A 27,499-nucleotide genomic window follows, 5' to 3' on the forward strand; every position below is an offset into this window, starting at 1 on the left:
TAATTATTGGTGAACAGTAAAATAAAATGGCAATTTGCACTATAGGCGATCGGGGACAGTAGCCAATATGGATATGGAGATACTGTCAGCAGATCCCTCTATGATCCCTCCCCTCCCCACTAGGAGGCAGCAACACGCTGGAAGTTGTCTTGTGGACCGGAAATCAGTTTCGGGAAGTTCAAAAACGACTTCTGGCTATGCTTCTAGCACTACACCACATCCATGCACGACACCGGTCGAGAGCGGAGAAGAGTGTGCGAAAAGAAGAAGAGCTTCCTATAGGTGAGTGGTCAAGGTTACGTTATTGAAATGCTGCTTTTTCCTGCAATGTTTGTTCATTTAATTGTCATCAATCTGTTTGCAAAATGCCGACGATATGCTTGATATGCTAGCTATGGCTGGCCTGCCCTGCTAGCTCGCTAGCTATGGCTTGCCTGCTAGTACAAGCATCATTGCAAAAACGATTTGTTTGTTTGTGAAATATGGCATGCTCAGCCAAAAGTAAGGTTTAAATGAGACTTTACACAGTAGCACATACAATAGCAGATTTTCTTGAGTCATATGATGCATAATACTTACTACCTGAAAATATAAGCCCAAAATTGATTAAAATATAGCTAGCAGCACTATTTCCAGTGTCTATTTGATTTCATAAACTCCCAGTTACAGACTTGTAAGGGTCACATTTTCCTTACCTAAAGGAACAGTCCCTGAATTCAACTTTGAAAAGCGTTTCCTTAAGTAATTCCATGTTTTTCACAATGTTGATAATTTGTAATATCATACAGATTGCAAAACTGTCTCATATTGGAGGAAAGGATTTGAAGACCTGCACGAACAAAATCATGGGCAGGTATGATTACACATAGAAGTTTAATATCTGTAGAACAGACAACATAATAGTGGGTGGTTACAAGTTACAAGTTATATAAGTTTACTGTTAACAATTGTCTTCATTTTTTATCTGTTGCAGACTCTTCATGAACAGCATCATGACACAATTTAATATGTTGGAGGTGGGAAGCAAAAGAAGAGGGCCTTCACACAGACTGCCTTCTACTCTGTGGTCACAGGTAAATAGAAAACTGTCTGCTAGTTATTTGGAAATTGCTTCATGTTAAACATGTGTGACTGACATGACATTAACAAACAACAATGTGTCTGGACTGTACTAGGTAATCTCTGTAATACTGACAATTATGTAACTTAATATGTGTTGTTTCATGAAAGGGAACCATAATACAGTTATAGTCAGGCTTTATTTATTAATTTATTAATCTTTACAGACTTACTGCGCAGTGCAAGTTTTGTCCAGCGCAGTGCAGCACGCGCTTGGTTTGCAGTTTGGTAGACAGAGGTGTGCAGAGATGGGTGTGGCGGCGCAGCAGGGGGAGGAGTCACATTCAGCTTGGCGCAGTGACAGTTTCGTGCCAAAGAGCAGCGTCGACGGTGCGCTGAATGCTTGCCAACTAAAACCAGGTCTACTCTCTGCGCAAGGCAGTGCAGTGGTAGTTTGGCTGACAGGCGCAGAGTGCACACGTCACCAAGACCTCACAGGCAGGTTTCCACAGATTCAGGCACATTTTAATGCAGTTGCAATTGTCACTATTCAATGCAATCATCTTAATCAGCACATACATCTATATCTATATAGATTGTCCCGTCACATCTGATGTCAGATCAAAGGCGGTTGGCATGTGTAATGGAACTCAACCTGCCTGATTTAACACAGATTAAAACGTGATGCAAAATAACAAGTTAACATCTCTCTCAGCCAACCACAAACAGCATCAGAGAGTGAATATATATTCGGCATTGCTCATCTCCGGAAAAAAAGAGAGAGAGACGCTCTGCGATGCGTCCTTTACGCACAGCTGCTTCTGGTTTCATCCCCATTACTATTTTTTTTATGTTGATGTGATCTGTGCACGTGTTATGATCCAAGCCGGCCCGGCGCTTGCTGCGTTTAATTGCACTCGGAACGCGGAAAACCAAACTCCGAATCGGAAAAATGCAATAGAAAATTGTAATGTAGCAGTGTTAGGCTGCTTACAGTCACTGAATCGCTCGGTAGAACACTTCTCTCCACGCCCCTGTGTCTTTCTTCAGCTGTCCTCTCAGCGTTATTAAAGTGTTGACACAAAAATGATTTTAACGGCACATTAACGCGGGCCACTCTGTAGTTTTGGAGACATGAAACTCATGGACTGAGGAGTCGTCCACTGCGGTCTGCACGTACTCCGTCGTGCATTTGTAGGAGGAAGTTGTAGCTGTTGTTGTGGTTGTGCGCGACGTAGAGCTGCCGTGTCGACTAGGGAGTTTTTTTTTTCCTTTCCCCAATCGCACGGTGAGGGAGGGGGAGGGGGGGGGGCATATTTTTTCTCCTCATGTCCTACACTAGAGAACTTGTTCTTCTTATCACCAAACGAGGCTGCTCTCTCTCTGACAACTGATTGCACTTGTTTATATCTGATATGCTCCGCCACTGGCTCCATCTAGTGGCCGCGGATTTGCGTTAATGCTCCTTTAAATATAGGATACTAGCGTCTTTATTAGTGGGAAAAGGGTGTGTTTTTTGTTGGTTTGTTTTTTCACACATGGTCAACGCAGGGCAAATCTGATTAACAATAACCTCCTCCCAGACTACTTCTGCTCAGTCCGTGGAGGTCTGTACGTGTTGCCATGTATTTGGCCACTGTGAGCCTGGACCTCCCGGACCAAAACATCAGTTTCCTCCTGTAAAAAGTTTGGCTGTCTGGCATCACTGTCTCCCTCGGCCATGTCGAAATGACAAAATTGCAGTGCGCATCACTCGTGGGTCATTTAAAGGTGAGGAGAGGAGCTCATTTGATTGGTGAAGAACGGACTCGCACCCTCTCCTTTGCCATTTGCGCCGGTAGGAGTAGAGGGACGGGAGGAGTGCCTGTGCCGAGCTGCACCGTGCACCGAACTTGTACAGTGCTCCTAGACACACCCCGTTGGCGCGACTGCGCCTGGTTTATGAAACTAGAGCCCCAAGTCTCAAATGGGTGGTGACCAATGCCCATTGAGTCAAGTCCTTTGAAACCATCTACCTTTTGTTATTGGATAGTATCTCTGTGACATCACGTAAAACAATGGGCAACCACACTTGCAATTTCTCTTCATTTATTTTATTGCTTTGTTTGCAGAAGCTGTACGAAAGTCCTTTAAGGATGCCACAGATGACCTCATTGCCTCAGCAACGGAGCTACATTTTAAGCAGGCCCCAGCTCGCAGCGGTGGAGGGGGCTACAAGAGGCCATTGGTGTAGTTGTTGTTTTTGTTTTTGTTTGCCTTTTTGTTCACAGTTTCAGGGTGTTCTTTTCAAATTTCTAATGTTTTTAACCCTCCTGTTCTGTTCTGACTCAAATTGACCCAATCTGTTCACTTCCTCCATCCTTGGTTCTTTCCTTCCTTCCCTTCATCCTTCCTTCTTCTTCCTTCTTCTTGATCCACTTGTTCCCTCCCTCCATGTTTTGTATTTTCTGTTTTGTAAAGGAATTAAAAATATTTATATTGCACTTTCATATGTTTGTGATGGTTGGAATTTGTTTTAAAAATGTAGGTTGATTGAGATTACAGTAGGATAGTTTGGTTAATGTTCCCATCAAGAGATATATTTATATCCAGTGGTAAAATAAGCATGACATTAGTGTTACTGAAACCTATTTAAAAGACCAAAAAAACACATAATGTGAATAGATTGTCATAACATACTGCAACTACATCAAGGTAAGGATCACAGGTTAAATTTGGTCATGATGCATTTTGACAACTTTAATGTCCTTTTTAATATAGGGTTCTTGTTAATCATTTGATAGATTGTAATTACATGACTTAAATATCTAGATTTATTAGAATATCCATATAATAGTATGTTTAATTGATGTCTAGATTTTGTAATGGACTTTAAATATGGTATAAAAGTAAACGTCTAAAATTAGTCTATAAATAGACGTTCATTAGCAGTTATTTAAACGTCTAAGATTAGACGAGACGTATACATGTGGTATAAAAATAGACGTCTGGCAAACGTCTAAATTTAGACGTCTAAAAATAGACGTATATTAGCGGTTATTTAAACGTCTATGATTAGACAAGATGTCTAGACGTAGTCGTCTTTTAGACGTCTATTAGACGGCTAGTATAAACTTAGACGTCTAAAAAACTTTCACTTTTATACCAGTGGTAGACCAATTTTAGCCTAGACATCTAGGGACCATTTAGACGTCTATTAGACGTCTTTTAGACCGGAAAATGCTCGGTGGGTAAGTTCAACTCTCCAGAATTAACATTGTAGATATCAACAACGTCTTTCTGACTGGTCCTAACTACATTTTGAATAGTTGGATTTTTCATTCCAGATCTCTGTAATTCAGTTTTACCTCTTGTCAAAAAGAACATTTCAGATCCACAACTACGTTCTTCCTTCACTGTAACATTCATGTGTATGGGGTTTGTCATTACAGATATCTACAGTTCAGTTGCAGATATCCACTATGTGAATTACAGATATCTGTAACTGAATTACCACTAGTACTAATTCCAGTTACAGATATCTACAACTTCATTTCACCTAGTCAAAACTTAATTTCAGATATCTGAACAGGGACATGTAGATATCTTTAATTGAGGTGAATTAAAGATATCTAGAACTGGAATTATGACTAGTCAGAATCAAATTGTAGATAACTGTAACTGGAATTAGTACTAGTGGTAATTCAGTGACAGATATCTGTAATTCACATAGTGGATATCTGCAACTGAACTGTAGATATCTGTAATGACAAACCCCATACACATGAATGGTTACAAATGGCTTGCCATACGAGTCTGAACAAAACCAGGTGAGTGACTCATCAGAGGCTCCGCCCACTTCACCAGCCGTCCAATCACATCGACCTCCACCCGGACCGGCTGATACCTCATCAATAACCAATAACGATGAGTCACCTCAAGAAGAAGAGATGACGATGACTCAGCGGTGATGATGAGTCATCGTCGTCCAATCAGCAGACAGGATCAGACTCGCTTCCACTTCCTGTGTCATTTCACAATAAAACAGAGTTTATGATGTTGGAGCGACACACACACACACACACACACACACACACACACACACACACACACACACACACACACACACACACACACACACACACACACACACACTCTACTACCTGTCAGTCCACATCAACACCACGACAGAGTTTTCAAAATAAAACAGAGGGGGGTGGGAGATGTGGGAGTGGAGCAGCGTGTGTGTGTGTGTGTGTGTGTGTCAGTGTGTGTGTGTGTGTGTGTGTGTGTGTCAGTGTGTGTGTGTGTGTGTGTGTGTGTGTGTGTGTTGTCTTTCTCATGTTAATCCTGCAGCTGGGGGCCGATGGGAGGAGGAGGAGGAGGATCAGTGAATCTGACAGACTGAGACGACACCGTTTAGTTCTGCTGCTCGCTCTTCATCCTCATCCTCATCTTCATCTTCATCCTCATCTTCATCTTCATCTTCATCTTCATCTTCATCTTCATCTTCATCTTCATCCTCATCTTCATCCTCATCTTCATTCTCATCTTTATCGCTATGAGGAGTTGCAGCTTCTTTGTATTGATCAGTGTTGATAAGTGTTGATGTCGTTGTGCATGTTACTTTTAAAAAGTCATAAGTTATAGTTGGTGGTTGATTCCCCCCCAAAAGTAACTGAATTACTACGTTATAAAAGTAACTAATTACCAGGAAAAGTAACTATTGCGTTACTTTGTTTTAATAAAATGCTCAAATGTGTCAATTTACTTGGACTCGCCCCCCAACCTCTGTTTAGAAACATGTTAAAGAGTGTTCAAACAGTGATATTTCAATAATACGTCCCCTGTTCAGGGCCGTTGTATAGGGGAGAAAGGTGATGATAACTCTAGGGGCCCAGCGCCCAGTGGGGCCCATAAAAAACCCCAGTTGTCTAATCTTTGTATGACTGATTTATTCTGCGTAAGACCCTGACTAATACTCATAGTACACTGTAAAAACTCTACATCTTTCCAAGAATATTTGTCTTATTTCTTGTCAAAATGTCTAATTTCTAGTCAAAACTAATCTCTTTCCCCTTAAAATAAGACTCATCACCTAAAAATTAACTTGTTTCTAGATCATTTTCACTTAAATTCACAATAAATAGAAAAATCTGCCAGTGAAAGGAAGTTTTTTGTGCTTGTAATAAGGAAGAAAAACTTGCTCCACTATCAGATTTTTCTACTTATTTCAAGTGAAAATCTGCTTGAAAGAAGTAAAAAGTGTCTAAAAACAAGCTGCTTTTAATGTGATGAGTCTTATTTTAAGTAGAATGAGATTTGTTTTGACTAGAAATGAGACAAATATTCTTGCTAAGATACTTGTATGTAAATGAATGTTAGTTGCACTTCTCGAGGCCGCTCTGTACGAAATGGTGAAAACAATTTTCCTTGGAAAGGACAAATAAACTCATCTATCATCCATCTATAACGTATAACGACACTTTAACAGGTGTGTTATTATTTAGTGATGAGACTTCTCGAGTCAAGTAATTTTGTCAGTCTGTCTAAGGACAGAGGATGTTGTTATGATGGGATGTAAAGCCCTTTGAGACAAACTGTTTGTAAAAACGGGCTATACTAATAAACTTGCCTTGCCTTGCTGTAACGGAGTTATGAAAACTTAGCTCCGTTTATTAATAGCATCGATATTTTGTAAAATCATTGTTCCCATCACTGTTAATCACAAATATTAAACTTCACATCATGAGACGTGACAGTGTTGTGGTTTATGAACCGCGCTGCGTTCAATGTCCTCCAACACTTTAAAGCAGTGGTTCTCAACTGGTGGGTCGGGACCCAAAAGTGGGTCTAGACCCGTTCTGGATGGGTCGCGGACAGCTGGTCAAAAAAGTAAATAATATTTAATGCACATCTGATGTTGGACATGTCTTTTATTTTGAAAAATAACTTATTTTGAAAGGCACGAGACACGTGAACACATGCAGTTATAATGCTCCTCCTCACTTTCTTATTATTTGCTCTGAATGCAAAGATATCAGTTTCTTATTAATGTGGCCTGATGCAGTGAATCTGGTTTTGTTTTGTGGGTCTTTATTTTGTGCAATTTGATATTTATTCACTTTAGTGAACATGCTCTGAATGCAGAGATGCATTAGAAGTCAAATATATCGTTTTGTTGGTCTCCATTTTGTGCAGTTTGATATTATTTTATTCACTTCCGTACATGCAGTTGTCATGGTAACTCCTCAGTTTCATTCATGTGCTCTGAAATGCACTTTGCTCAATAAAGAGATAAATGAGTTTTTAAAGCAGAAGTGAGTGGTCCGGTCGTTTTCGCTAATGCTGCGTTCCAGGCAGGCTTTTGAAACCGTAAATTACAGCTTCAAGTCACGACTTACGACTTTGTAGCGTTCCAGGCAACCCACTCGTGTTTCTCCGACCTGTTTTACCTGTGAAAGTCACTATAACGGCCACTCGTAACTTCTGACCCGTGAACTCGTACCAGATCAAACTGGTACCACTTCACGGTTGGAAAAATACGAGTTGCCTTGAACGCACCATAACAGTCCTCGTCCCTACGTCGCCACATTCACGGCGTTCCTTGGCTGCACACACAGCCCTGCATGCCGTTCTCTCTCCTCATTGGATAAAAACTGTAGGATACGATAAATGTTTTCTCTTCGGCTCAGAGCAGAGCAGAGGGACTGACAGACCCGTGTTTCAGTCCAAACACTCTATGTAAGTGATTGCTGTCGGAAGATACAACTATTTAAGACTTATATTAACACAAATATATCACTCACTTCTGCTTTAAGGCTTTAAAAAAAAAAAATCTTGGTTTGAATTCTATAAAAGTGGGTCGTGACTTAATGACCATGGGAACATGTGGAGCCCAGAGTGAGACTAGTGGAGAACCACTGCTTTAAAGCAACACTTTGTAGTTTGCAGTCGACTGGTTCTGTGATGTCCAGACGCTCCGTGAACGCACCACAGACAGAACCGGACCAGAACCGCCATCGGTCTCCGTGGAGACGACACTTCAGATCATATGGAGTGAAACTGACGACTATGACGACGACGGCAATGCTGCTGTTGTCACGGTAACCTAGCTGCCTGTCACTCGCTAATAGCTGCAACAACGACCTTTGACCCTGACCCCCTCACCACGCAGCAGATGGAGCCTCCACACACACACACACACACACACACACACACACACACACACACACACACACACACACACACACACAGAGAGAGAGAAAGACAGAGAGAGTGTGTATGTGAGTGTGTTTTCACAGATTGAAGTTTTGCAAAACACGGAGCTCTCTGATTGGCTGAGTCAGTCGTTTGTGGGCGGAGCCAAAGGTCCAGCGGCTGAGAGTTGTTTAGTTTTATAGAAACGTGAAGTTTTCATCACATTTAAACTTTGTTTTCTTCTTTCTGATGATGATGATCCTCATGTTACTGTAGAAATCTGACGTGTAGAGAAACATGTTTTTTAAGCTGAGACACTGCAGGTGAAGTTTATCACAAATATTGTTTACAAGTTTTGTCAAATTTTATGTTTAAATATGTAAATGAGGCTATGTCTAATTAAATATGCGCTAATTTGCATCTATTTCCAGAACAGAAATCTGAACAATGGATAAAGCCACTTTGTTTTATTTAGTTGACACATTAGAGTCTTTAGTTTTTCCAGAGGAGGATTGTGGATATCTCTTTCTATCACTCTGTAGATGAGAAAATACTGTCACCAGCCCTTTAAAACATCTAATGTCTCCATGTTTGTAGTAATAAAATGTTGTATAAATGAGGCTGTGAATGATATATCAACAATCCCCTCTGTAAAAACCTTCAGAATATAGAAAGGGATCAAAGTGGAAGGTTTGGTGTCTGTAAGTGCTGCTGAAGTGGAGATTTCTAGAGAGGAGTCTGAGTCTGAAAAACTCTTTCTGAGAAAATTTACCAACAAAAGAGACAAAATGAAGGAAAATAAAAAACCTTAATGTGGATTTTCTACCATTTCTTTTGACTTTTCTTAAAGAATATATATATATTCTATATGTTAAGGAAGAAAAACAGCCCAAAATTGATCAGTGCACGAAGAAACAGAGTTTTTGCCTGTTAGTGTCTCGTCCTAATGAATGTTCTGATTGTTTAATTTATGATTTATCATAATCTGTGAAAATCTTATTGTGTCACTGAGAGGAGGAGGAGGAGGAGGAGGAGGAGGAGGAGGAGGAGGAGGAGGAGGAGGAGGAGGAGGAGGAGGGGGAGGAGGGGTGTGTGTGTGTGTGTGTGTGGGGGGGGGGGGGCAGACTGAGCAGGTGGAAGAGAAGAAGAAAAGGGGGGAGGAAAGGAGGGGGGAGAGGAGGGAGAGGGGGGTCTGAGCACAATGAGACTGTGAGGAGGAGCAGCATTTATTTGGCTTCTACACACGAGGAGGCTCCATTCAGTCCAGTTTAACCCTTCACACACACACACACACACACACACACACACACACACACACACACACACACACACACACACACACACACACACACACACACACACACACACACACACACACACACACACACACACACACACACACACACACATCAGAAAGGAAGCGTGTGCAGCTCAGTTTCCTGTAGATAGTGGATCAATTCTCAGGTTTAATCCTCCGTTTGTATGTGTGTGTGTGTGTGTGTCCTATAAACATGTGTGTGTTTGCTTGTTGTCATGGTGAACAGCTGTTTATATCCAGATGCATCACTTCCTGCCACGTCACCGTTTTTCTGTCCAAAAGTGGGCGGAGCCACCGGGCAGCAGGTGAACAGGTGTGGCGTTAAAACCTTCAACACTTCCTGTTTCAAATTAAAAGCCCTTTTTCCTGTTCATTTCTGACCAGAACTTGGAGCGCCGCATTATATAATAATGTAATTAATAATAATAATAATAATGTAATTTTCACCTCATGAACACCGCATTTTGCAATTAGTTGTTACATATTGCACTGAATTTTTACAAAATGTGGGTGTTGCACTCTTTTAATGGAGAAAAATGTAATGTAATGTAATACAAAATGCAGCAAAGTTTACATTGTGTTCAAGAGTTTTATTACAAATTCTGCCGTTATTACATCAGAAAATCAGCTCTGTGACTAAAACACCAGTTTCTGATCCTTCAGAGTTTAGTTCAGTGAGATAATCTTCACATATGAACTCCTTTTCTACCGTTTCTGAAGCTTAAAGGGATAGTTCAACATTTTTATCATATTGGCCCATTGCCATAACCCCTATTGTCATAGCAGTAGGTTCGTTACCTTTAATTGTCGGTGCAAGCTGTTTTTAGAACGGCGGAGCAGAGCCGTGAGCTGCTCAGAGCTACGCTACGGAGGCTCATTATGGGATTTCTTTGGTTTCCCTCATCAAACTCATCAAATACACAATCCAACAACTCCACAACGCTCTGGTGGACAAGTTGTGAGCTGCACATTCACCACGCTATGAGATAATAACACAACGTTACCACACAGAGTTGTTTTAGAGGGAAATTCATGCAAAACCGCTGATGCGCGTTGCCTTCAGGGACAGTTTTTCATCAAGCAGTCTCTGTATTTCCCTCTAAAACAACTCTGTGTGGTAACGTTGTGTTATTATCTCATAGCGTGGTGAATGTGCAGCTCACAACTTGTCCACCAGAGCGTTGTGGAGTTGTTGGATTGTGTATTTGATGAGTTTGATGAGGGAAACCAAGAAATCCCATAATGAGCCTCCGTAGCGTAGCTCTGAGCACAGTGGCGTGCACGGGGGGGGGGCAGGGGGGGCGGTCGCCCCCCCTCGTGGCCCAATTGTTGAAAAACGCGTGCTAAAGTGCCCCCTGGGAGCCAAAACGCGCGTTAAAGTGCCCTCTTGGAAGCCAAAACACGTGCTAAAGTGTCGGGGCAAAACGTGTGCTAAAGTGCCCTCTAGGAGCTAAAACGTGTGCTCAAGTGCCCTCATGGGGGCCAAAACGTGTGCTAAAGTGCCCCCTAGGAGCCAAAACGTGTGCTAAAGAGCCCTCTAGGAGCCACAATGCGTGCTAAAGTGCCCTCTAGGAACTGAAACGCGTGCTTAAGTGCCCTCTTGGGAGCCAAAACGCGTGCTTAAGTGCCCTCTATAGGAGCCAAAACGTTTGCTAAAGTGCCCTCATGGTAGCCAAAACGTGTGCTAAAGTGCCCTCTAGGAGCCAAAACACATGTTAAAGTGCCCTCTTGGAAGCCAAAACACATGTTAAAGTGCCCTTGGAAGCCAAAACGTGTGCTAAAGTGCCCTCTTGGGAGCCAAAACACGTGTTAAAACAGGCCACATCGATGTTTTTTAGTCTTAAGGTATTGACATTATAAAACAGGCCAAATCAACGTTTAAAAAGGCCAAATTTTTTTCGCCGCCGACCTGTGGTCGCTGGCCAAACGCACCATGTCGCTACAGTCTCACTCTTGTCATTTTCTGAAACTTGGCAGCCCTGAAAGTGCCCTCTAGGAGCCACATCTAGGAACCAAAACGTGTGCTAAAGTGCCCTCTTGGGAGCCAAAACACGTGTTAAAGTGCCCCCTTGGAAGCCAAAATGCGTGCTAAAGTGCTCTCTAGGAGCCAAAACGTGTGCTAAAGTGCCCTCTTGGGGGCCAAAACACGTGTTAAAACAGGCCAAATCGACGTTTTTTTAGTCTTAAGGTATCGATATTAAAACAGGCCAAATCGATGTTAAAAAAGGCCAAAATTTTTTCGCCGCCGACCTGTGGTCGCCAGCCAAACGCACCATGTCGCTACAGTCTCACTCTTGTCATTTTCTGAAACTTGGCAGCCCTGAAAGTGCCCTCTAGGAGCCACATCTAGGAGCCAAAACACGTGTTGAAGTGCCCTCTAGGAGCCACATCTAGGAGCCAAAACACGTGTTAAAGTGCCTTCAGGGAAGCCAAAACGCGTGCCTCTTCAGTGGCGAGGACACGCTATTAGGTGCCCCTTTTTTTCCTTTTCGCCCCTGCCCTTCAAAAAGTCTGTGCACGCCACTGTCTGAGCAGCTCACGGCTCTGCTACGCCGTTCTAAAAACAGCTTGCACTGACAATTAAAGGTAACGAACCTACTGCTATGACTATAGGGATTATGGCAGTCGGAAATTGACGACAACATGGCCGCCGGTTAAAACCCAGAGAAAAAATCTCAACCTGAAGCAGAGTTTAGAGTTTTATTTTGGTGACAGACAGAAACAGGAAACCTTCAGGGACCGAACCCCCCCTTTCCCCTCCCTCCCCCTTCTCTCTCTCTCTCTCTCTCTCTGGACCGCCGCCATCTGCCACAGCTGTCGCTCGCCCCAACCGCCGCTCTAATTGACAATGAACCCAGAGGCGTGGTGGTGCACGGCGGCCATAATTACAGCCGGCCGCTTGGCAACTTCTCCCGGTTTCAATTCCTCCTTTTCAAGATTCATCAGGGCCCATCTGCCGGGGGGACGGGGGGACGGGGGGGACGGGGGGACGGGGCCCTCAGTCTGGCATCTGCCTCGTCCCCCCCTCCCCCCCCTCCCCCTCCCCCGCCCCTCGGCCTGCTGGGAGTTGTTTTGTGTGCAGGCTGATTAGCGACAGGCTTTAACCCTCAGAGGTGAAGTCGCCCGGAGCAGAAAGAACTCGTTTCTGTTTGTTCAGGCGCAGAAAAGTCGAGGAGGAAGAAAAGAAAAGGCTCCTTGTGGTCGTGTTCTTTCTTTCTTTCTTCCTCCTCCTCCTCCTTTTCCTCCTCCTCCTCCTCTGCTCTTTCACTCCTTTCTCCTCCTTCTTCTTTTCTCCTCTAAGAGCAGAACCAGAGCAACTTTATTAGCAGCACAGAGCGTCACCACCAACAACAAAGAAGGCCTCTGGGATAGGCGACGTGGAGGACGCCAACATCTGTCGTCGCGGCTCAGAGGGAGCAAGAGGAAAATAATAATAAACTCCTCATTAATATTCATGATAAACTTTATTGATACGATCACGTGGCTCGATTACAACAACGTCCCTCTATAAATGAAAGAAGAAGGAGAATTCAGAACTACACGCTCATTTTCTGAATGTGGTTGAGTCAGCTGATGCTCCAGCTGTTAGCGTGTTAGCCTACTGCTGCTAACGTAGCAGACACGCCGAGAATCATGGAAACAAACCGGACACATAAAAATAAAATAATAAAAACCGGACACTTGCGGGAACATTTGAGGATGTGATTCTGTGTGGTTGTGTTTCTCAGACAATAAACTGTTGAAATATCGAAAGTTTGGTTTGGTCGACTGCTGTTGTGTGTCCCGACCGTGAGCTGTGGCTATTAGCTTAGCTCGTTAGCTGGTATTTACTACATATTCTACTACAGTTTCTTTATTAGATTGATTTAATGCTGCCTGTTATTGTTGGGATGCTGCTGCCCAACTCAACGCAAACGGAGCGAAGGCAAATACGTCTGAGGAGTTTAAATAACCTAAAGAAATCGTAGCTAACATGCTAATTAGCTTGATCTCTGGCAAAACACGGCAGCATTGCATTGTGGGATACAGGAGTAGAAAGTAACGTAGCTACATCGCTTGTTCACTCAATTTTGCGGTGCATTGTGGGTGTATATTGCAGTATATGAAATACGTTAATATGAAGCTGTGATTGTTGTATTGTGTGAAATTGTGGTCCTCGTAACGGAAATAACGTTTAAAGGGATAGTTCAACATTTTGTCAAATTGGCCCATTGCCATAATCCCTATAGTCATAGCAGTAGGTTCGTTACCTTTAGCTAATTGTCATCCACTACGTAGTGGATGAAATTAATCGCGGAGAATTCGAACAACACTACAAAATGGCGAACACACTATATAGTTAGTGCACTACATCTGTGACAGGAGGAGATTTACAACACAGCTTCTGTCTCTGCTGTTGTTTATTTCAGCAGAAGTTCATCTCTTCTTCATCACTCCTCCTCCTCCTCTTTGTGTTTCAGCTGCACTAAAGAGGAGGAGGAGGAGGAGGAGGAGGAGGAGGAGTGTGTTGTGTGTCGTCCTGGGGGGGTTGATGGTTGTTGGTTGGTTTGGTGTTGAGTTTCCTCGTGTCCTCCCCTCTGCGCTGCCAGTGAACGCAGCTCGGGGCCGTGAGGCGTTCACAGGCCTCAGTTGTTGTTGTTGTTTCAAACATCTGCTTCCTGTTTCCTTCGTTTCCTCTTCCATTCACCCAGACACTGAAAAAACTACAACTCCCATGAGCCCTGGTGGCCTGCTGTTGCCGTGGAGACGAGCTGTGAACAGAACCCTGAAGCTGCTCCACCGGTGTCGGTACCAAATGTGTCCGGGGCCGCGATTTGCGATGACGTGGCACATGGTGATTGGTCGTGGTGGCGTAATGCGTTACTTGGATGCTACCGCGGATGTTAGCGAAGTTAGTCACGTCGCCCCGTAGTAAATATTGGACTCATTTTCCACAAGCCACATCTCTTCTGAACAGTTTGACACCAAAATGGCAACTTTCAGACGGACACATCAGGAGAAAATCCACTTTGTTCCAGACCTGTCTCTGTCTCTACGACACACTCTCGCCAGATTTGGCCACAGATCTCCATGGCAACGTCAAACAAACGGCCGCCAACTCCCGTGAAAATGATTTAAATTATTTTTGTCATGCTAAATATGACTGTTAGTAGTGTAAATATTTAATGTTATCATAAGAAAATATAAATATCTCACTTTCATCTACCTACAGATTGTATAAATCCACACACACGTTCACAGACGAGGTGGTGACGGTTGGCCACGCCCATTTAGAGAGACAGGAAGTGAAACTGATGGTTGGCCACGCCCATTTAGAGAGACAGGAAGTGAAACTGATGGTTGGCCACGCCCACTTAGAGAGACAGGAAGTGAAACTGTTTCTATCATTGGAGCAGCCGCTCATGGAGGATCTTTACATTTATTGCATATCTGCTGAAGCTGCTCCACCGGCGCCGTCCTCTGACTCCGCCCCCTTTCTACGAGGCAGGATCTGATCCGGTCTGATCCAGTCGCTTCAGGGTTAACTCTGGGTTCTCTCTTCTACGACGAAGCGGGACACGTCTCCATGGTAACGGATGCTGAACGGCTAACCCGGACTGGCTCCGCCTCCTGACCAATCAGTTCTCTTGGAAAACGACATCACCGTCGGACACACACACACTCCTACATAGTCGGTTCAGTTTGTTTATTGGTCGAAGCGTTTTTGATCATTTATTGATCACGTTTTGCCGTTAGCCGCTTGGCTAACTTAGCCTGCTAGCTAAAGGAATAGACAAGGCAAGGAGATTTTATTTATAGTTCGTTTTTACAAACAGTTTGTCTCAAATCACAACAACATCCTCTGTCATTAGACCCTCACATCCACTGAGGAAAAACTCTAACCCTTTAACAGGGAAAAATCAGAATAAAAGCAGCGTCATGTTTCTGAAGAGGGCAACCAGCTCTACAGAGTTAACAAGGACTCGTGTCTTAGTTTCTCCTCTGTGACTTTTCACTCATTTCCAGCTGAGAGCTTAGCGGCAGGTTAAGCTAACGCTACAAACTAGTAGATCGATGATTAAAGATGATTTTTCAGAACACTATATAGGCTTACAAAACTGAACCGACTATAGCCTAACAATATGTCTACAAAAATGTTGTGTTGTATGTAGCCTAATTTTATTTAGCCTCTAATTTTCATTCAGCCAGTAGGCTAAGTTAGCCAAGCGGCTAACGGCAAGATGCGAATGCTTTGAGCACTAAAAGTACAAACTGAACCGACTAGCTACTATTAGCTGCTTTATTTGACTCGTGAATGAAACTAATAAGAAATAATCATCCAAACTGCATTTTCATTTTCGTCTTTACGTTGCACATTTTATGACACAATTAAAAAGAAACGGAGAAATGCTTTTTCGTTTTCATGCTCGCCGCTAAATGTGTTGCTAAATGTGGCGGCGCAGGAGAGTGACGTCAGCGGCCTGTTGATGACATCACATCGTCAGCTACTGTATGACATCATCACAGCCACTATTCACCTGAACAATACCTGTGTGTGTGTTGATTTATGCAGGTTTACTGCTACACACACACACACACACACACACACACACACACACACACACACACATCATGATATCAGGTGTCTGGTGATGAATTTCAATGACCATCCATAATGCATGATGGAACCCGTTGCCATGGCAACATATATCCAAGGTTACCCAGGTTACCACCCCCCCCCCCCTCCCATCCTGAGCTGGGGGGGGGGGTAAGAGGAGGAAGTGGTGACCTTCAAAATAAAAGCATTTTAATAAATATAAATAACCTCCAGAAGCAGAAGTCAAGCTCACCTGTGTGTGTGTGTGTGTGTGTGTGTGTGTGTGTGTGTGTGTGTCCTGACTTGCCCCTGACCTCAGGCTGCTGCTGAGGTCAAAGGTCACAGTCTCATTAGTCACTTCAGTAAACAGACCTGAGGTCAGCTCCAGGTGTTTCAGCGCAGGTGGTGACACCTGGAGCTGACTGCTCTTCATCTACATCTTCATCTTCATCTTCATCATCATCATCATCATCATCATCATCATCATCATCATCATCTTCATCATCATCATCATCATCTTCATCATCTTCATCATCATCATCATCATCATCATCTTCATCATCATCATCATCATCATCATCTTCATCATCATCATCATCATCATCATCATCATCTTCATCATCATCTTCATCATCATCATCACTATAAACACAAACATCTACTTTTTCACTGTGCAGCTTTGATTTCATTTTACTTTAAGTTTCACTGTTCAGAGATCTAAGACTTTTTTTTTGAGCAATATTTTTACCACTTTTTATTATTACTTTTATTGTTTTACTTTTTTATTTATTTTATTTTCATGTATTTACTGTATTATTATTATTTATTTTACAAATTTTACCCCTTTTTGTGTTATTTTTTTTGAGAAATTTTACCATTTTCTTCTAGATTTTTTTTAAAAACCTTTTTTGGAGAAATTTTTTACCACATTTTTCTAGAAATCTTACCAATTTTTTCTAGAATTTTCTTCAAAACTTTTTTTGTTTGAGAATTTTTACCACTTTTTTCTGGAAATGTTTTAACGTTTTTGGAGAAATTGTGCCACTTTCCAATAATTCACTCCTAATTTGAACGAACGTTGACTAAAACAGTGACGTTCTTCGTCTCGGAGGAAATGATTTGTGTTATTTCTGGTGTTTTGTGTCTTCTAGATGTTGTCCAGTGGGACGACAGAAGTTTGCGAAGCGCTGGTGGTGTGAGGTTCATTACATTAACTGCATCCTCTGTAAACACACACGCAGCCAATCAGTTCTGAGTCTTTTCATATGCGAGCTGCCGGTGATAACATCTGAGCTGCTTCCCTGCTGCTCCGCACATGAATGAACCACACACACACACACACACACACACACACACACACACACACACACACACACACACACACACACACACACACACACACACACACACACACACACAGAGGGATTATCACACTCGGCTGTAAACTCAGATTTCTTCACTGTATTAAAGTTCAGCCGACGCTTCGGTGTCTGAGCTTTAATTTATTTAATTTGACGGGTCAATAAAGTAACTGAGTTTGTTCTCAGACTGATGGAGTCTTCCCAGAGGAAGACCACGTTGAGCTGCAGTCAGGAGGAAACAGGAGGACGTCAGAGGACCAATCAGGTGCCAGCTACAGGTGAATCCCGGAGCGTCTTCGTCATCGTCTCGCAATAAGTTTAAAAAGAGAAAAACAGTAAAACATGAAGGACAGAATTGATCGATCGATCATCAATATGGATCAATAGCAGCTGCTGTTGGAGACTTTTCACGTCAGGATGTGATTTTCTGCTCATAAAGGTCACAGCCCCCCCCCCCACCCCCCCATCCCACCACTGCAGCTTCATGTTATTAAAGGGACAGTCCAACATTTAGTCAGAGCCTCCTCTCACCATAACCCCAGTATAGGTTCATCATCTTTAAAGCTGTACAGAAAAGAAAATTGAATTTAAGCCCACTCTGGGTCTTAACATTAGTGTAATAACTCATCTATCAGACGATGTAGGCCAAACTTTGTGCAAAATTCTATTTTTGAGTAAATCGGATAATGCAGGCGCACAGATTACGTCACGTTGCTCACGATTCATCAGCCACTGATATTGGATCTGTCATCTGTCATTCAAACGTCTGAGACACGCACACACACACACACACACACACACACACACACACACACACACACACACACACACACACACACACGGAGCTCGGTCTCGCCCCAAGCTTTGAATATCCCGCCCGCTCGATAACGACCAATCAAATTCGTTTTCCTTACTCAGGTAAACTTGTGTTGCAGCTCGTGACAACTCGGCGCGACAAACAGGACAAACGGCCATTTCTGTACACCTTTAACTATCGGTGCATGTTGTTTTGAGATAACATTACGACACACTGAAGCAAATACTCTGAACTACTTTCTCTTCTGAAAAACAACTCTGTGTGGTAACGTTGTGTTATTATCTCATAGCGTGGTGAATGTGCAGCTCACAACTTGTCCACCAGAGCGTTGTGGAGTTGTTGGATTGTGTATTTGATGAGTTTGATGACATTCACCTCCATTGTGTTCACTGAGCAGCTCACGTCTCTGCCCCGCCCATCTCAAAACAACATGCATCGATAATTAAAGGTGATGAACCTGCTGTGACTATGAATCTCCTTGTTGTTTACAACTTCTTCCGGGTAGAAAACCAGCTGTAATGTGAATGAGATCAATAGTAACGAACCAGAGTTTAGCTATATATCATATTTTTCACGCCCTATCACAGTTTAGACAAATCTGAAATGATTGAAGAAACATTACTATTTCTGTGTGTGTGTTTTGTGTTGCTATGTGTTGTATTTATTCAGTTTGGGGGAATCACGGTGTCTAGAAAGCATCAGTGGCTCAGCTGACAGGGACAGCTAACGGTAGCTAAGCTAACGGCGGCAGCTAAGCTAACGGTAGCTAAGCTAACGGCGGTAGCTAAGCTAACAGCGGTAGCTAAGCTAACATCAGGACGTCAGCTGTTAAAACCCTCCCGTTGTGGGACACGACATGAAACTACTCCAGTTAGCTCAGTCATGTTGGAACTCAGATATCCGCTGGAGAAAATATTTTTTCATGGAGCGTTTATTGAGTCACTGAGTTATTAAAGTTAAACAGGTAGCTAACCGTTAGCCCGGCTAATCTATGATAACCATGACTAATTACAAAAATGTGCACACAGAAATAGTAATGTTTGTCCAATCATTGGTTTTATAAACTTTACAAACATCAGATTAGTCTAAACGGTGATACAGTGACATGAAAAATGAGATAAATATAGTGAAACTCTCGTCCGTCACTATTGTTCTCATGCTGGTTTTCTACCCGGAAGTAGTTGTAAACAACAAGGTGATTCGGTCTATAGAGGGTTATGATGAGAGGAGGATCTGACTAAATGTTGAACTATCCCTTTAACCACAGTGTCACGGAGCAGCTAGGCTCTGATGATGACCTCTGACCTCTGTTACCTCCTGCAGCTCCTCCTCCTCCTCCTCTTCCTCCTTGTGTTGCTGTAACTTCATTACCATGCGCTCGTTGTGTCTGAAAGGTTCGAGCTGTTCTTCCTCCCCCTCCTCCTCCAGCCATCCCTCGCTCCATACACATGTAAAGTGTGGAGGAGGGAGGAAGGGGGGAGGGAGGAAGGGGGGAGGAGGGGAGGAAGGGGGGGGGGGGGGGGTGGGGAGCTACAAGTCTGAACCTGCAGCAGCAGCTGGAGGAGTCAGACAGATGTGGAGCTCTGCAGCTGGAGCAGAGACCGGCCTGGATGAGGTGGTGTTTTATTCTGAAAGGACACGGCCTTCATGTGTTCCTTACTTCCTGCTGCTGCTGCTGTCCAACACAGATAAACGACAAAATAACATTACAATAACACACAACAGTCACAAAAACACCGTCTTCCACAGCCCCCCAACCCCCCCCCCCCCATCACAAGCTCTCAATTTATAGATTACAGTCATAGTAAGAGACCAAGACATGCAATATAGTATATAGGCCCACCTATATAGTAGAAAATATCATTTATTTCATCTTCTGTTGTCAAAGCTTTTATTTTGAAACTCACTATGACTAACTTCTGTTGTTTCTTATTAACTCCTCCACCAACACACACACACACACACACACACCAATCAGGGTCCAGCTCTCTCCCGTTGTCATGGTAACGATGTAGGTGCCACTGATTAATACTAATATTTCCTGCAGCAGCAGCAGCAGCAGCTCGACCTCTGACCTCTGACAGCTCCTAGAACAACAGCTACATTCCTGAGTAATGGATGGTAACACACACACACACACACACACACACACACACACACACACACACACACACACACACACACACACACACACACACACACACACACACACACACACACACACACAGCTGCACTTTGTTTTCATATGTAAAAATCTCACTTCTCCAAAAATAAATGACAAAAAGCAAAGAGGATTTAACTTTAGTCAGGACGACTCACAGTAAACTACAGTAATGACGTCATACTGACAGATAAAACTAACTCAACACAATTTATTGTAATTATTTATTTCATTTCTCTCTTCATTTGATTCTGCATTATTATTATTATCATTATGTTTTTGTTTTGTTTTGTTTATGACTGCATTAGCTCAAGCTTTTCTTGTTTCCTGTTATTGCTGTTTTGTTTTGTTTTCTTCTCAACAGCTTTAATAAGGAGTTGACATAAATACAAATAGTCTACAGGGAACAGTATACAAGGGAACATGAGCCAGGGCTGATGTTCATTATACAACAAGGTTATATTAAGGTTTTAATAGCCTTTTCATTTGCTGATTTGGTGATTAGCTTAAAATAAAGTTCAATTTCTTTTTGAAGAACATCAAAGCAAGAGGGTTTTCTTAGCAAATGTACTTTTATGAATTAAATTTTGCAAGAAATAAAAACAGATTTATTAAAAAGTAACATTTTCCTTCTTTCTCAGGGTGATTATGGAAACCAAAAACAAAATGTTCCCCAAAGTAAAATAAGATAGTGAGAGAGTCAATAATAAATTTACTAAGGTCGTCTGCCCATAGTTTTTTCGTGTAAGAGCAAATGAAAAACAATTTCTGGATGTTAATTACAGAAAGAGCAGTTAATATTAATGTCCTTTTTAAAATTTTTGCATAGCCTATAATGATTAACTGGATAATATTTGTGTATGATTTTGATTCCTTAACCTTAATTTTGTGATTAAAAACTTGTTAGGAAGCATCCATGTTTTGTTTTTTTCCCCCAATCAATATGATCTGTGAAACAATTCCAATAAACAGTAATATTAGGGGTAGCAACAATATCTTTTTGGAATAATTTTATTATTATTCTTTTGGGTCAGTGAGAAACATATTTTTCCTTCTTAATCTGGAGAGTCAGTTGAATATGGGACAGATACGTGTCTAGATGAGGATGTAGTCTAGTCCACATGAACCTGGTGCTTGAACTTCCACTTCTTCCGGTCTGTGGTTCTGTTAAAACCACTAAACACCAATAAAAACCCGATTAATATCGATCACTTTCACTGGAATCGTTCATCAATGGAAGTTGAATTGGAGCAGTAAGTTAACGGACAGACGCCGGTGGGCGGGAGCACACGGCCGGAGCTGGGCTGTGATTGGCTGAGAGCGCTGCAGAGGCGGGAAGGTTTGGGGGAGAAGACGGGCGCTGATTGGCTGAGAGCGCTGAGGAGGCGGGAAGGTTTTGAGGGGGAAGTCGGGCGCTGATTGGCTGAGGGCGCTGAGGAGGCGGGAAGGTTTGGGGGAGAAGACGGGCTGTGATTGGCTGAGGGCGGGAACGTTGGCCGCGCATCATCAGCCGGTTAATAAGACGCCGGTTTGAAGGTTTTAACGGCAGAGAGAGTTGAGACAGAGCGATGCTGCGAGGTTAACTGACCCACTGACCGACTGAACCGGACCGAACCGAACCGAACCGGACTCAGAGAGGCTCCGCTCCGTCGGAACCAGACGTTAGAACCGGAGAACCGGACCATGGTCCAGCGGGACCTCCAGCAGCAGCAGCGGGACCTCCAGCATCATGGCGGCCGCAGCGGGCTGAGCGGCCGCAGCGAGCCCGAGCAGAGCGCGCTGCGGCCGGCCTCAGCCTGCAGCCTCACACCGCTGGTCACACCGGCTTCAGCAGCGGCTTCGGGGGACTGGTGCAAGACGGCCAGCGGCCACATCAAGCGGCCGATGAACGCCTTCATGGTCTGGTCCAAGATCGAGAGGCGGAAGATCATGGAGCAGGCGCCGGACATGCACAACGCGGAGATCTCCAAGCGGCTCGGGAAGCGCTGGAAGATGCTGAAGGACGCGGAGAAGATCCCGTTCATCCGGGAGGCGGAGCGGCTGCGGCTCAAGCACATGGCCGACTACCCGGACTACAAGTACCGGCCCAAGAAGAAGCCCAAGACGGACGGCTGCGCGTTTCCTCCCGCTGCTGCTGCTGCTGCTGCGGGGGGGAAACCAGCCGCTCAGTCCCCGGAGAAACACACGGTCCAAGGCTCAAGGTTCGTTTTTTTTTATTTACAAATCATTTAAAAATACAAATTCAATTCACAATATGATTTTGTAAAAAAAAAAAAAAAAAAATCTGCAGCTTATGAACGGGGGCCCAGAGAGATGAAAAACAATTTAAGAGTTAATTTGCAAAAGCAGATTAACTCCAGGTGATATCAGTCAAACCGAAGTTGATTTCGTTTAGCTAGTCTTCCTGGGGTCCGAAGAACCTTACATCGAAAAGAGATCACATTATAAATATCATATCAGTCAAATAGACATCTTAATACATTGTGTTTGCAGTAATACTAAATAACAGCACATTGGTGCTGTGAAATGTCTCTTTGTTTATGTCAATTATTGGACTTGGAGTAAAATAAAAGTAAAATAAAGCTATATATTTATAAATAAATAAATATTAAGGTAAGGCATAAGGTAATAAGGTAATTCCATAAGTAAAAAGAGTTTATGGTTTAACTCAGGTACAAGACCCAGACCCAGAGTTATTGATTGCTGTCGGAAGATACAACTATTAAAGACTTATATTAACACAAAAATATCGCTTACTTCTGCTTTAACCCAGGTACAAGACCCAGACCCAGACCCAGACCACCACCACCACCGCGGCTGCAAGGAAATGCTCCAAGTTGAAGCCGAGCAAGACGGAGGGAAGAGCCCGGACCCAGCACCAGGACCCCCGGTACCGGTACGTGTTGACCAGCAGCTTCAAAGCCACAAAGCTCGTGAAACGGGAGTTCACCGACGACGAGGAGGAGGAAGAGGAGGATGATGATGATGATGATGATGATGATGAGGAGTCAGAGGAGGAGGAGGAGGAGTTGGTGCTGAAAGCAGAGGAGGAGGAGGTTCTGGTCTCGGCCGAACCGTCGTCGTCATCGTCCGGGCGACGGCTCTTCTACAGCTTCAAGAACATCACACGTCAGGGAACCATACATGTAAATATCTACATCCAGTACCTGATGCCTGTATAGTCTACCTGCCAACAATGAGTACCCGGAAATGTTGAGTACCCCAAAGTTTTATGTTAGAAATATATAGTATGGGTCCCCAGCATTCAGAAACTGCCGGATGCTAATTTATATATATTGGGCAATTAGCATAACTGACATAATTAGCATAAATTAGCATAATTGCATATATGGGCAATATTTCAACAAAATTTACTTGGCTGATCTGGGCGATATTGGAGTGGTTTTAGGGGTTATTGATGATGCTGAATCCATTTCTGACATTTTCAAAATTCGTGAACTCGTACCAGATCGAACTGGTACGACTTCACAGGTCGGAAAAACACGAGTTACGAGTTACCTTGAACGCACCATAACAGTCCTCGTCCCTACGTCACCACATTCAGGCGCATCCCTTGGCTGCACACACAGAGAGGACCGCCCCTTTATGCCGTTCTCTCTCCTCATTGGATAAAGGTTGTAGGATACAAGGAAAGTTTTCTCCTGGGCTCAGAGCAGAGCAGAGTGACTGACAGACCCGTGTTTCAGACCAAACACTCTATAGAAGTGATTGCTGTCGGAAGATACAACTATTTAAGACTTATATTAACACAAATATATCACTTACTTCTGCTTTAATATGAACATAACTGTTTATCTCTCCTGAATGATGTTTTTAAACTTTTTTTTTTTTAGGGAACGGGATCGGGATCGTCCATCATCCCGCCCCCCCTCTCCCCGGCCTCCTCCTCCTCCTCTTCCTCCTCCTGCAGCGGGGAGGACCAGGACCAGGACCGGGACTTGGACCAGGACCAGGACCGCGATCTGGACCTCGATGACCTGTTGGCCTCATCCGGTTTCCTCCACCACCACCACCACGCCACCGGGAAGAAGAGGAAGAACCTGAGTCTTTCTCTGTCTCTAGTGGATCAGAACCAGGACCGGGATCGGGATCTGGACCTGGACTGGTGCGGCAGCAGCGGCGGCAGCGAGGGAAGTCTCGGCTCCCACTTCGAGTTCCCGGACTACTGCACGCCGGAGCTCAGCGAGATGATCGCCGGGAACTGGTCCGAGCTGGTCTTCACCTACTGAGGGAGAAGGAAGGAAGGAAGCTGCTGAGGGATGGGCTGGTCTAACCGGACCGGACTGAACCGGACCGGACTGAACCGAACCGGACCGGACTGGACTGAACTGTATATGGTACTTCAGCAAAAAAAGAAAAAGAAAAGGAACTAAAGGGATAGTTAGTTCACCCAAAATTGAATTTTCACCCATGATCTACCCACCCCCTCATGTGGACTAAGGGCTGGGAGAAGTTTCAGAGTCCTCCGTGGCTTCTCTGAGTTACAGGGGGTCTCGGCGTAGCAGTGCATGTCCATATATATAATGGTTGCAAATGGATACCAACTGTCTTTGTAACAAAAAGACACACCAAAAAACATCCAAATACCTCCATGCTGCTCGTATGTAATGTCCGCCTTGTATTGAAGCCCCGACATGCGAAATTGTCCCCGAAAAAAATGAAATAAGTCTATATTTCAAGCTTGTTTTGTAGCGTTCGTATAAAGAGAAGCTTCTGCTACAAAACAAGCTTGAAATATAGACTTATTTCATTTTTTTCGGGGCAATTTCGCATTTCGGGGCTTCAATACAAGACGGACATTACGACTTATTTAATTCATATGGACATGCACTGCTACGCCGAGACCCTGCTGTAACTCAGAGAAGCCACGGAGGACTCTGAAACTTCTCCCAGCCCGTAGTCCACATGAGCGGGAGGAGATAATGAGTGAGAAATTTAAATTTTGGGGTGAACTATCCCTTAAATTCACCTCCATCAGGGTTTTATGGATATTTTTCTTTTCAGTTGCTCGGGTCTGGACCAGGACCAGGACCAGGACCAGGACCCAGAAATGACTCTAAAACACTAAGACCACCACCAGGATTTAAGACTCTTTATTTTTTTACTTTTTGCTTCTCAGAACCAGGACTGGGACTGTGTGACTGATCCTGTTTGTTTTGTATTTGGGGGGTTTTGGGTTAGAAACCGGAAGTGAGCAGCTTTTTGATATCAGACCAGACAAACCTCATCTTTTTAAGAGACCAGAAGTAAAAAAAAAAGTAAAGAAAAAAACTATTTTCAGGCTTATTTTTGTACAGTCAAAGGGAATGTCACAGTTTCAGGCACTTCTATTCTATTTCTCCTCCTTTTTCTTCTTTTTCTACCACTTTTCATTCAGACTGTTGATGATTTCTTATTATTTTTATATATTATTCTAATTATTCTAATTATTCTGATTTGTTCCTGAGCATGTTGAGGGTTCAGATGCCCCTGCCCCGCTCCGATGCAGCAGCAGCAGCAGCAGCAGCAGCAGCAGCAGTTGTTTTAACGCGTGTACAGACAGGAAGTGAGACGCCGTCCAGCCGTTGTGTATATGTTTGTAAGATAGTTAAAAGTTTAGACTTTATGTAAATGAGTGTGAGTGAGTCTCCGACAGGAAGCTGCTGCAGAGACGCTGCATTTCTGTTCATGGTTTTTTATTTTTTTATATATTTTTTTATATACTATATATACAGTGTATATATAAACAAAATCATCAGCGGCACATCTTTTTTTGTTTTTGCTCATTATTTTTGTGCAATATTAAAAAAAAAAAAAAAAAAAAAAGAAAAGGGAAAAAAAGAGGAAAAACATAAAATAAAGGAGCATCCCGCGTTTTTTTGTAGCAGCAGAGGAGACAGAGTTGACGTGTCCTCCATGATGATGATGATGATGATGAAGATGAAGTCTGTTTGTCCACCACTGAATAAATCAGCTGGAACTGAACTGAGCCGCCCGTCTGCCGTCTGTCTGTGATTATTGGTTATTGATTGATCAGTAGGGCTGGGACGATATGCTTTTCTCCGGATTCGATTCTTCTACGATTTTTTTGTTGTTGGCGATTCGAATTAAATTGTGATTCTACGATATTGCCGATTCTCTCAATGATTTTTAGTCTTTAGCATTTTTAACATTTATCTGCACACAAACACTGTAGGAGCCTATAAATTAACATACTCCATTATAAAGTGAACTTAAACCCTTTTCACAACCTGGACTCTCTGGATGTAAAAAAAAAAGGCGAACAAATGCACATTGCACAATATAAAAAAAAGATTTTTGAAAAAAAAAATCGATTTAAAAACCGTCCAGTATTGCGATATTCTCCCACCAGTGACCGGTCGCACCACACCAGCACACGAGGGGGGAGAGGGATGATCACAGGTGTTTGTTGTTGTTTCAGAATCTGCAGGTTTCCCGCAGGGTTCTTACCCTTATCTTACGGATCCTTAAAAAGTCTTAAAAGGCATTGAATTCATTAACCTAAAAACAAGGCCTTAATTGGCATTAAAATGTCTTAAATCGATTTTTCAAAGGTCTTAAAAATGTTAACATTTGGTAAGTGGTATTTTATGATTATAATTAGTCTCAAATCTCAAAATAATTGGTAACATTCTGACATAGAGAAGTTAGTGGCGGCCGTCAACGCTAAATTTCTCACCGCCACCAGCTCCCAAATCAGTTTTTCCCCCCGGGATCATTCATGTAGCAGTCACTTTACCTTGGACCACATAGGAAAGTGGGTAAAATTGTCCCTAACTCTATGTAATAGATGTGGTGACGTTTTTTGTTTTTTTTTGCATTTGTGTTTATTGTGAAGTCGTTCTTAAATTTCATTTCAAGTGGCATTAAAAACGTCTTAAAAAGTCTTAAATTTAAGTTGGCTTAAGCTGTAGGAACCCTGTCCAGTTTCCCCGCAGACAGGAAGTGGTCACGCACCTCGTTTTTAAACACTTCCTGGTCCGACGGCGTTCCTCATTTCCATCTC

The 27,499-nt window shown here is 43.2% G+C and overlaps 2 protein-coding genes across 2 annotated transcripts in view; both read left to right on the forward strand.

Annotated features, from left to right (window-relative positions):
- LOC311007064 (NACHT, LRR and PYD domains-containing protein 3-like) overlaps positions 1-27,499 on the forward strand; it is a gene marked incomplete at its 3' end in the record, with an annotated part of 257,119 nt that overhangs the window by 198,472 nt on the left and 31,148 nt on the right. The window lies entirely within an intron of this gene.
- sox11b (SRY-box transcription factor 11b) lies at positions 22,156-24,722 on the forward strand (the record flags this gene model as incomplete). The annotated part of the gene is made up of 3 exons (XM_084000105.1): positions 22,156-22,673; positions 23,246-23,474; positions 24,570-24,722. 3 exons carry the CDS (start codon positions 22,156-22,158, stop codon positions 24,720-24,722), a joined length of 900 nt encoding a protein of 299 aa, XP_083856231.1.

Source organism: Trachurus trachurus, assembly GCF_905171665.1.
Source record: "Trachurus trachurus genome assembly, chromosome: 24".
Lineage (NCBI taxonomy): Eukaryota > Metazoa > Chordata > Actinopteri > Carangiformes > Carangidae > Trachurus > Trachurus trachurus.